Source organism: Geotrypetes seraphini, chromosome 3 (genome assembly GCF_902459505.1).
Source record: "Geotrypetes seraphini chromosome 3, aGeoSer1.1, whole genome shotgun sequence".
Taxonomy (NCBI): Eukaryota; Metazoa; Chordata; class Amphibia; order Gymnophiona; family Dermophiidae; genus Geotrypetes; species Geotrypetes seraphini.
The window spans coordinates 380,522,445-380,534,414 of NC_047086.1; the positions used below are offsets into that span (position 1 = coordinate 380,522,445).

Here is an 11,970-nt window from a genome sequence, read left to right on the forward strand (position 1 = left end):
TTTGCAAAGCCCAGGGGAGAAAAGGAGCATCGGGAAGCCAAGTACATACAAGTCATGCTCAGACTCAGTGCTAAAAGTGAATGAAAGGAAAAAGGATGGTAGAAAAGTGAAAGATCCTGGGAGAGATGAGGTGATAGAGACTAAAAACAGGGTGTGAGAATAAAATATCCTCTAAAGAAAGCGAGAGAGAAGGGAGAAAATCCTCACGTGGAAAAGAAAATTCTAGTTCAACTTTTTAGAATATTGTATTTTAATCATCGATTGTACATTTTTAGTATTGTATGTGAACCGCCTAGAACTATGTGGTAGGGCGGTATATAAAAATAAAATAATAATTATTATTACCTTGTTCTTCTTGCCTCGCATTTCCGTGGCTGCGAGTTCCTCCTGCAGTAGCTCTACCCTCTTTGCAAGCTGCTGATTTCGGAATGTCAGGCTGTCCATTTCTTGCTGCAGTTTCCTCAGAGACTGGTCCTTCATCTTCAGCTGTTCCTGGGTGAAGAGAAAATGCATCCTCTCTCAATATCTGCTTGTCCAAAAAAGAAACTGCTCAACAAAATCCAAATAAAGGTATTTATTCTGAAGAATGAGGCATCAAAACATCTATTTTCCTTCGTGCTAATTAACCACAAACCTTGAATTTGTTCATGACAGTTGCTAAAGAACAGAACAAAATGTGGAGCCCAATTTTAGAAAGGGTGTGGAGATAGGAATTGAACAGACAGACAGACAAGGTGCCAGGGAGAGAGACAGAAAGACAGACAGACAGACAAGGGGCCAGGGAGAGAGACACACAGACAGACAGACAAGGGGCCAGGGAGAGAGACAGAAAGAAAGACAGACAGACAAGGGGCCAGGGAGAGAGACAGAAAGAAAGACAGGGGGTCAGGGAGAGAGTCAGACAGACAGACAGACAGGGGGTCCAGGGAGAGAGAGAGACAGACAGACAGACAGACAGGGGGTCCAGGGAGAGAGACAGACAGACAGACAGACAGGGGGTCCAGGGAGAGAGACAGACAGACAGACAGACAGGGGGTCCAGGGAGAGAGACAGACAGACAGACAGACAGACAGACAGGGGGTCCAGGGAGAGAGACAGACAGACAGACAGACAGTGGGTCCAGGGAGAGAGACAGACAGACAGGGGGTCCAGGGAGAGAGACAGACAGGGGTCCTGGGAGAGAGACAGACAGAAAGACAGTAATAAATAAATAAATGCATGTCTACACATCTATTCTAGCACCTGTTAATGTAACAGGCTAAAAAATTAATGTTTGCATAATCCATACTTATTTCTTCAGAACCTATGCATCAGACCTTGAAAAATAACTGAAGTAGCCTACGTAGAATGGCCATGGTTATAAAACTACCATGAGCAAACATGGGATGGGCTGATGTTTTAGGAAAACAGCCTGTTTTTGGTGGCTATTTGGCTTCATACAAAATCTAGTGGAAAGGCAAAGGAGAACACTTGGATGTTCCGTTATGCATGTAAGAACCAGAAAGGAAGTGACAAGGCCTAAAAATGTCTTATAAGCAAAGCACTACAAGAGAATTTAAATATTTATAACCAAGATTAAGAGACTGGATAAAAAAAAAATATGGGGGACAACAACTGGGTAGAACAGATGAGCCAATTAGCTCACCTACCATCAGTCACTCATAAGGCCAATATTCAGTCAACACTTTTGTCTTCTGGGAAGTTCCTTCCCTCTCTCCAATAAAATGGCTTTTCAGAAGTGTAATTAAAAATTTGGTTTAAGTCATAATTGTTGCAGTTGTCCAGATCTTGCCGCATCTGGGTAGGTAGAACCAACGTTTCAGCCGTCATGCTGTGGCTTTCTTCAAGGTGAGATGTGAGGTCTGCAATTTCCTACAAAGATTCAAACTCCTGACCAATGGGTTTTCCTGCCTCAGTCACCTCAAGCCCCAGCCAATCAAGTTTGAGGACCCACTATATATAAAGAAACTGCAGACCTCACAGCTTACCCTGAAGAAAACCACAGGAGGGCTGAAATGTTAGTGCTACCTACCCAGATGCAACAAGACCCAGACACTGCAACAATCTTGGTTTAACTGTACAGTACTCCCCCCAAATTCACGGAGGTTATGTTCCAGGAGTGACCGCGAATTGTGGAAAACCGCAAAAAATGGATGTGGTACAAAAATGCCTAATTTCTTTTAGGGCCCACCTCCCCGCTTGTTTTTGGCTTCTCGTTGCCATGGTGACAGCATATCATTCTCAGCTGCCATTGGTCACCGCCGGCGGCTGGAAAGCTCCGTGTGTGCGCGCTCTACTGCTGCAGCTGCCACTGATCTGATCTCTTTCTCTCTCCCCCCTCCCCAATCTCCCTCGTAGCAGCCTCGCTAATAATAATCGACAGGATGAGGTGATGGCGTGGATCGAAAGCAGCAGGAGGAATAAGAAAAAAAAAAATCCCTACGAATGACTGAGGCCGCGAACTCTGAATCACAAATTCACAGGGGAGTACTGTATTATTCTCTCCAACCTAAAAGAATACAAAGGTCTCCAGTTAAGGTTTCATTGGCGTGCTAGTCTCCAGTGAAGAGAATTATAATAGGACTATTATATGACAAGTAAACAAGGATGCAGCTTTAAAATATTCTGTTTGTAACGGAGGCTTCTGGATAAACCAATTTGATTAAGTAGCAGTCTACCAGTCTGAGTCAGTTACTGTAAAAGAAAAATTCAAACAACCAAAGAAAGACTAGCTGCTACCTTCAAAGCTGTAGAATTTGTCTGTTCATCGACGACAGCCTTTTTTAACACTTGGTTTTGAGCTCGAAGCTGGAAAAAAAAGTTGTAAAAAAATTTAGTTCATCACAAGGAGTAATTTTAAAATATTTAACAAAATGTACTTTTTGTAAGCAATTTTAAAAGCAGTCATACATACAAATTTGTCATATTTGTTTTACCACTTTTCAATTTAACATCAAGGTGGTTTACAATAATCCAAATAACTCAGAAAGACAATCTGTTCAATATACAAAATATTAAAGTACAAAAACAAATGAGGGACATTTGAATAGCACAACAATAAATATCAAATAAGTACCATGGACACACATGGATAAGTAAAAAGAAAATAAATCTTATTTTAAAATTATAATTTTAAAAATATATAAAATAAAGAGTCTAAAACAGGTTCTAAGTCCATTATCTGTTCTCTGTTTTAATCCGTAACACTGAAACTTGCAGTCATCTCTTAAAGCTCCTTCTACAAAGGCGCGCTAGCGGTTTTAGCGCGCGGTTAGCGTGCGCTAAAAATGCCACGCGCACTAGCCGCTACCGCCTCCTTTTAAGCAGGCGGTAATTTTTCGGCTAGCACACGCTAATCTTGTGCGTGCACTAAAAACGCTAGCGCACCTTAGTAAAAGGAGCCCTTAAAGCCCACCTTAAAATTTCATTTTCAAGACCACAAATCTAAGTACTGAAAGGAAAGAACAGAGAAGCAATATAATTAAAAGCAGTATGACGAGATCTATCGAACCATAACTTTGTAAACAAAGGAATCAACAAGATAGCCTGAACGGAGTGAAGTCCTTGAGATAGTTGATAAGGAATCAAGACTAGCCCCCTCCCCCCTTTTTACAAAACCACAAGTGTTTTTTAGCGCAGGCTGGTACACTAAGGGCTCCTTTTACAAAGGCGCGCTAGGGCCTTAACGCGCGGAATAGTGCGCGCTAAAATGCCACGTGCGCTAGCCGCTACCGCCTCCTTTAGAGCAGGCGGTAGATTTTTGGCTAGCACGCGCTAATCCGGTGCGTGCGGTAAAACCCATAACGCACCTTCGTAAAAGGAGCCCTAAATGCTCTGCGCTGCTCCTGACAGAGCACTCAGCACACCAGCCTGCAGTAAAGGCTGCTTCCGTGGTTTGGTTTGAGGTTTTTTTCCAATTCTTTATTCATTTTTCATCTTCCATCAAGTACACAATATTACATCAATTGAATCAAACACATTACTTGAAATTCTTTCTATTGTCATCTTAAATACATAAATTATCTCCCTCCCCCACCCACCCTTTTCACAAATATTGCAATAAAAAAAAAAAGCAACATACATGTGCTATATTCATAGATATTGATTCAACCTATATTATAACTATAGAACAGGGGTCTCAAAGTCCCTCCTAGAGGGCCACAATCCAGTCGGGTTTTCAGGATTTCCCCAATGAATATGCATTGAAGGCAGTGCATGCAAATAGATCTCACACATATTCATTGGGGAAATCAAGAAAACCCGACTGGATTGTGGCCCTCAAGGAGGGACTTTGAGATCCCTGCTATAGAACATAAGAACATAAACAATGCCTCTGCTGGGTCAGGCCTGAGGTCCATCTTGCCCAGTAGTCTGCTCATGCGGTGGCCCAACAGTTCCAGGACCTGTGCAGTAATCCTCTATTTATACCCTTCTATTCCCTTTTCCAGCAGGAAATTGTCCAATCCTTTCTTAAATCCCAGTACCGTACTCTGCCTTATAACGTCCTCTGGAAGCGCATTCCAGGTGTCCACCACACGTTGGGTAAAGAAGAACTTCCTGGCATTTGTATTGAATCTGTCCCCGTTCAACTTTTCTGAATGCCCTCTTGGTCTTTATACCACCCCCCTCCCATAATTATATTTGCTTCCGTGGTTTTGTAAAAGAGGGGATAAGAGAGGGTAATGTGAAATCCCAGTATAATAGGCCTGATGAGCTAGCGCTAATATCCTGAACTTTGCACACTGGCAGCAAGGGAGTAACATAAATATTGGATTGCTGTATTTCGTATTAACTGTAATCAAACTAAAAATTTGGATAGCCCATTATAAACTAAACTAAACTAAACTAAACCTTAGGTTTGTATATCGCACCATCTCCATGGTCGTGGAGCTCGGTACGGTTTACAGGAATTGTAATGAGAAAGGAACTCCAGGAAAGGGCTAGATGAAGGTCGGAGGAGAGAAGGAAGTTAGAGGGCTAGGATGTCAGATGAGGAGGGAGTGTTATATTTTTGAGAAAAGCCAGGTTTTCAGATGTTTACAGAAGGGTTGAAGAGCATTCAGGTTCCGAAGAGGGGAGGAAAGGTTGTTCCATTATCAAAGTTACAGTAATCCAGTCTATTTATCACTAGGCTATGAAGCAAAATCTTGAATGCAGTAGTTTCTAAAAGATGCCTTACTGAACAAATTTGCCTTAAATAAAATAAAGAAGCCTTAATTCTTTTTGAAATACAGGAACCAAAAATAAAAAGCTTTGAAGCAAAAGATAGAAGGGAATCTCTCATAACAATTGATTGAAGTTGAATTTTAGATTGATATGGTGAACAAGAATTCCTCAAAATCCACACAGCTTTGCACTTACAAGGATTTAATATTCAATTATGATCCCCCAGCCAGAGTCAGTGCAAGGGCTTTTGGTACCCCCTGCAACCTATAAATTGGTGCGCTTTTCCCTCATTAAGGATAGGTCACACATAGCTCTTTTCCCAAAACTTCTTTACCAGCTTTAACCGCACGGCTTTGTAAAGGGGGGGAATAATGAACTACCTCTCTAACTACCTCCCTCACAAGCCCCCTCCCAGCACAACAGATTTTATCAAAGGAGATTACCATGGACCCCCTCATAACAAAAAACACTCTCCACCTAACATTCATCCGATTAGAAACAGGTGGGACAGACTCAGATTCTGAAGGCCAAATTCGATACAAGGCACTTAAAATCGGCATCTATCTTAATTACCTAAATGAACATCAAATGAAAAAAAAATTAATTGGCGATAGGTGCCTGCCTGATTCTATAAAAGGTAGATGCCTAGCGGCACCTAATGCTTAAATGTGCATGTTTGGGGGGAGGGGGGGTGCGGAAACAGACAGGCATTGCTATGTCTACATTACCGGTGCCTAGGTTTTGTGATAGGTGCTATAAGGTGCGATTCAGTAAATGGCGCCTAAGTGTGACTGGTGTAAATAACACGGATAAAATATGCCCAAGTATGATTGACATGTCAGCATTTTTTTTCAAGGTGTCTGCCGATTTTGGCACAGTTTACAGAATGTAGCCCTTATGGCCTATCACAATCTACTCAGTACAGATCAGAGATCTCAAAGTCCCTCCTTGAGGGCCGCAATCCAGTCGGGTTTTCAGGATTTCCCCAATGAATATGCACTGAAAGCAGTGCATGCACATAGATCTCATGCATATTCATTGGGGAAATCCTGAAAACCCGACTGGATTGCGGCCCTCAAGGAGGGACTTTGAGACCCCTGCTATAGATAGACAGCAACCCTATCCCCACTCTTCTGTCTATTTAACACTTGCAGTACCATCATTCAATCTATGAAAAGCGTACCAACAGAAATACTCTATAGATAAGGCAGAAAACAAGGAAGAGGGAATTAATTGTTCCAGCCTCCAAGTCCCCCTTGCCACCCCCATCCATTACAATATGAAAAATAAGCCTTTCCTTGCATAACGAAAAAAGCACTTGAATATAAGGAACCTGAAAACATGATGTTACTATCTCTGTCCCTTGATGACTCCAAAAAGCAAGACCCCGGTACCATTCCACCCCATCATTCTTACCTACCCCTCAATCTCAGAAAATCACTCTCAGAAAATCCTCTCTCTGTTGCGACTACAGTATACCCCCACAAAGTCCGATTCGCAGACTCAAGTCTTTCATGGTATTTTCTGACCGCCTTTTCCGGGAACTAAAGTTAGGCTACACCAATCAGGAGCTGCTCTGACTCGCCAGATAGCGTGTCAAAGCAGCTCCTGACTGGTGTAGCCTGACTTTAGTACCCGGAAGAGGTGGTCAGAAAATACTAAGAACAATCCCACACCTGCCGCTGCCCCTGCAGCCCTCTCATGCCTCTGATCCGCTTCTAAACCGCATTTGCAGTTTTTTGAAATTCACGGGTGCTCCTGGAATGGAACCCCTGTGAATTTCAGGGGAGTACTGTATATAATTAAAGAGATGTTTTACCAAAGGTTTACTCCTATCGGAATCCAGCACAAAATTTTTGAAAATTCTACAAAGTTTATTTGTAGTGTTTTACATAGAATTCCCTCATCATAAGGCCTGAAATCTCTTCCCATTTTTTTTCCCTCTTAGGCTCCAGCTTCCTCAGGTTCCTCTCTCACTCCAACTGCAATTCTGTCTCCCTCTTAATCTCAACATGACCAATAATTCTGTCTATCCCTAAAATCTTCTCCTGCATGCAAAACATTAACTTCTCATTCCTTCTCCTCACCTCCCCAGCTATCACTGTACCATATGGATATCTTATTGTGGACTGTGGGAGGGGTTCTTGAATACAACAAAACAAAAAAGGAAGACCCAATGTTTCACAGTAAAAACACCCCAAAGATAAAAACACCACAGTCATCTTCACGCTGTTTTTACTTTTCATTTATCTTTCTTTTTTTATTTCATTATATCTAATCCCCTTTAGGACCCCTGAGGAAGGCGGTCTCGCTGAAACACGGACTGTGTAGGGTCCAGCAGGACAATCATACGTGTATTACAAATTCAGACTTTTATTTGTATTTTTATTGTGAAGAGCAAATAATAAATCATCTCTCAGAACATCTACAGGGGTTCTTGAATACCAAATGTCTGAATTTGGCAGTTGAGAGAATATGGGGGCGCTAGTTCGTGTACCCAATCCTCTGTATCTATTGCTTCTTGTATTGTTCTGTATCATTTTCATTGCAATGTTCTGAAGTATACATATTTCACCTTGTTCACTTTGGGGTGTTTGGCATTCTGGAGCAAGGCGGAGTCCATCTGTGTGCTCCTTGCCCTTTTTTACTCAATGTCACAACGGTGTCCCAGAGGGGGGGTGTATGGAATGTGTGCTTCTAATGCATGTGAGTCTGAATGTGTTGAATCGTTTAAGGATTCTGTGAGGTTTATTGCTTAAAAGGACAGAGGCAAGGAAAGTACAGAATCTAATGGATCAGCATAAGAGCAATTGTTCAAAAAGCTGATCTGAGCACGTTACATGAGGGGTGAGCACATGAGGGGAGGAGTAAGTGTCCAAATATGAGCAACTGCAAATATGATAGGAGTTCTAAGGAATAAGGGTGATGGGAAAAGTAATTAGGGGTGGAGAGACTGGAAGAGGCACAGGAAGTATCTGGCAGGTAGTGAACTGTCCTTGCTCAAACCAATGAGCAGACAGGCAGGAGGGACTGAAAAGTTTATACTAACTATAAAACTAATGAATGTACTGAACTAAGTGTGCATACCTTGCCATTTTTGTGCAAATCTGACACACTTTCTGGCCAGGAGTGGTCTAGTGGTTAGAGCTAGAGCCTCAGCTCCTGAGGTTGTGGGTTCATATCCCACACTGCTTCTTGTGACCCTGGGCAAGTCACTCAATCCTCCACTGCCCCAGGTACATTAGATAAGTTGTGAGCCCACCGGGTCAGATAGGGAAAATGCCCAATTGTAAACTGCGTAGATAACCTGATAGGCAGTATATAAATACCTAAATAAATAAATAAATAAACATATACTTTACCAAACACTTTCCAGAGTTTCTTTGTATGCTGCTGATCCATTTCTCACACTACCTACTGGCAAAAGAGGTCCTATGCGTGTCCAAAAATGACACCCTGCTTGGAACTCGTTTCTAGAACATCATCAGAAGGTTCTTTTCAGTTTCAGGACAAACAATCAAGGGACATAAAATGAAACTAAACTCTAGCTCTGTAGATTATTCTTCTTATATAGCTTGAAATGATTACAGTCTATATTAATAAATCATTTTTTATTGCATATTTCACAAAGTTATATCTATTGTTTTATGTTAAAATGCATCCTATAACTTGTTAAAATGTGTGTTTTGCTTGAATTTACAAGATCTTTTAAATATGAGTTGGGTACAGGAATGGGAAAGAAAACTGTGGGGGTGGTGAAAGAAGGTACTAATATGATGGGGATGGGCCTGGGACAGTCTTGCTTTATTAGCAGCTGCTGCACAATGAACTGACTCAAAGATGTTTCTATGAGTGATCATGCCTTATAGTAGGGCTTATTCTTCCGTGTTTGCACTTGTTCATGGCAAGCACCATCTGCCATTTAGATGCCTGGTCCCCTAATCTCATAAAATCCTGCAAATCTTCAATTTTTTTATAATGTTATCTGCAAATATAATCACTTCAACTACTGTTTCTTTCACCAGATTATTTTTGAATATGTTAAAAAAACAACCAGATCCTTTGGAGGCACTCCATCTGATCCTTTTCTAATGGCAAAACTAATCATTTTAGCTAGTTTCCAATCCACAAAAGGGCACTACCTAATATCCCATGATTTTGTAATTTTCTGAGGAGTCTTTCACGAAGAACTTTGTCAAATGTTTTCTTTATACACCAAATCAACTGGCTTATTTAAAAAAATTGAATAAAATGGTAAGCCAAGACTTTCCTTTGTTAAATCTATACTGATTTATTCCCATTAAGCCATGCCATAACAAACTGCTTGGAAATGAATGGAGAATAAAACTGAGAATGGCATAATGCCTCAATATAGATCAGATTGGATTAAATCAATGCATGATGGAAACCACAAATTGAGTATTCTATGTCAGTGCAAGTCTCAGCACATTCTTACGGTAATGCGGCCTCCAGAATTGCACACAGTACTCCAGGTGGGGCCTCACCATGGATCTATACAATGGCATAATGACTTCAGGCTTACGGCTGACGAAACTCCTGCTGTTCTGGTCACCATATTTAAAAAAAAAATAATGTGAACCAGAAAAATACAGAGGACAACTGACAGACAAGGGGTATGGAGTGTTTTTTTTTCAGGAAAAAAAATGCATAACGCATTACATTTTCAGTTAAGAAAGGAATATAAGTTTATTAAATCATTAATAGTGCAAAACAAAACACAAAAAATAGAGAACTGTTAATTAGCCTGGTCAATATTAGAAATAGAGGATGCTCCATGAAACTAGCTGTAAACAAAATAATTTTAAAAGCAAATCTGCTAATTAACTCACAGTTAAACTGTAGAATGTTTTACTAAAGTATATGATCAAGGCGAGTACTATGCTATCCATGTTTATTTGTACTAGTTTCTGCAGAACAGATCCCTCAAGAACGATCAGCTACTTCTTACTGCCAAGGCTCCACATAATCTGGCTTAGGAAGGTAGATTTCCTATTATGATCTAATGGGCACTTTCCCCAAGGAATCAGACTGAGATTGACCACTATCAGAGACAGCGTGCCCAGCCCCCAGCCTGACTTAGCATAAAATTTCTTAAGTTATTTTAGTCTGCCGGAAGATGTAGTGGCTTATACGCATGTGCAACCATGGGGGCAGCTCTGTGGGTGCTTGAGCACCCCCAATATTGAGCAAACTGTGTCTAGGGGGGGCTGATTTCCATTGGGCTTAGCACCCCCAACCACTTTGAAAAGTTGCTCCTTTTGTGTGAAACAGACATATATGCACGTCCATGCCTGAGGTTACTATAAACCATCATAAGGGCTAAAGGAATGATTGAAAGTATCGCCACCGTGACAATGTCTTGTGTTCTCGGATACCCCCACGTCTGGCTAGTAGCTGGGACTGAATAAGGAGCTTGTCAATAACGTATCATCACAGCCAAGGCAGTAGGCTCCACGGTGCGGGATGGTCTCGACCTTACCTTGGAGTACTCCTGGGCCAGTTTCTGGTACTTCCCCTGCAATTCTGCTGCCATCCTTCCCTCGGCTGGGTCCCCAATTGTCGGTGCAAGCTCAGCTTTGACATAGGCGTGGGAAAAGAGTGACAGGCTCGGGCCCTAGCCCGACTAACTTTTCCGCCGCTCTCCACTGCACGGTTCTGAAAGGCCACTGAGCAGATGAGACACGGCAGTGATAATCTGCGCGCTAAAAATCACTATTTTAAAGAATGAGACCAGCAGAACTACCTGAGACTACAGCAACGTTTATCATGTGAACTTTCGTCCAACCCAATGAAGACTATTTTTTTTTTCACCACACTACCACCGACAATGAACTATAACTCCCCTCCTCTGTTTCTCTTCTTGCACCTCTATCCAGCTCACAGGACTACACTAGCGGAGAACGGCAGCTCAGGGAAGAGAGAGCAGAGGCATACTCTTCCGCACATGCGCACAAGCACGCCATTCTCGCGGCTTCGTAAACCGAATGCCTGTTTCCGGTTCCGCGGGCGCGAGCACTGCGCATGCTCTGTGCTGGCGGCTCGCGGGCGGAGGGGGGGTTGGTCGCCGAGGGGAGGCGGTTGAAAACGGGCTGAGGAAGGAACAACAACAAAAAAAGTTATCGACTGTCTTCCGCCTTAGGCTCTTCTCCATGGAAGAAACGTCTGCGGGCTGTCCAGATCCGGCTTCGCTGTGGGTGGAAAGCAAAGGTTGCCTCTCCGAAGTGAGGGAGAGGAATAAAAACGGGATTGCTAAGGGGTGTAGAATTGTAAAAAAACCAGGATTCTCATTTAACAGTATTGAAATCCTGGTTAAAAAGGCAGGATTGGCCAGGATCCCGGACTACCTTGACATCTTTTTTTTTTATGGCCACAGCTGATAGCCGTTTACATGGAGTCCCCTGCTGACATGTTCATGCAGCCCCCCCCCCTCCCCCAATAATAATGTGCCCTTCTGTTCCTGTGTGGGCGGTCCAGCACAGAAGGAGAAAACGTCAGTGCGGGGACTCCCTGCACAATGACAGCCAGAGGGGCAGATAAAACATGCTGTGTAGCTTATCCACTTTAAGCCACTACTATGATGACCACTTGTTATTACTTATATTAATCCAGCCTCATGAATAAACAATAGCTTCCCCTTCAATATACACAGTCTGGATATTATTTGAAGAATGTAATCTTATGTTGGTGTACAAGACGCCTCAGCCCCACCACTCCACCGCAAAAATAATTTTTATCTCGCGGGAAGCATAGTGTGGTGCTTCATCATTGGCTGTCTTTTCATAC

At 42.3% G+C, this 11,970-nt stretch overlaps 1 protein-coding gene across 3 annotated transcripts in view; it reads right to left on the bottom strand.

Annotated features, from left to right (window-relative positions):
- PPP1R21 (protein phosphatase 1 regulatory subunit 21) overlaps nt 1-11,376 on the bottom strand; it is a 113,121-nt gene extending 101,745 nt beyond the window's left edge. The window contains exons 1-3 of one of the 3 annotated variants that reach the window (XM_033937745.1): nt 10,931-11,376; nt 2,740-2,808; nt 346-492 (exon numbers count right to left, since the gene is read on the bottom strand). In XM_033937745.1, the coding sequence (XP_033793636.1) occupies nt 346-480 (135 nt within the window). In that variant the 5' untranslated portion in view covers nt 481-492; nt 2,740-2,808; nt 10,931-11,376. Of the gene's footprint in view, nt 1-345; nt 493-2,739; nt 2,809-8,528; nt 8,582-10,666 lie in introns of those variants that run through there. The other 2 variants (XM_033937744.1, XM_033937746.1) reach the window with 2 other exon arrangements.
- Between the last annotated feature and the right edge of the window lie 594 nt (nt 11,377-11,970).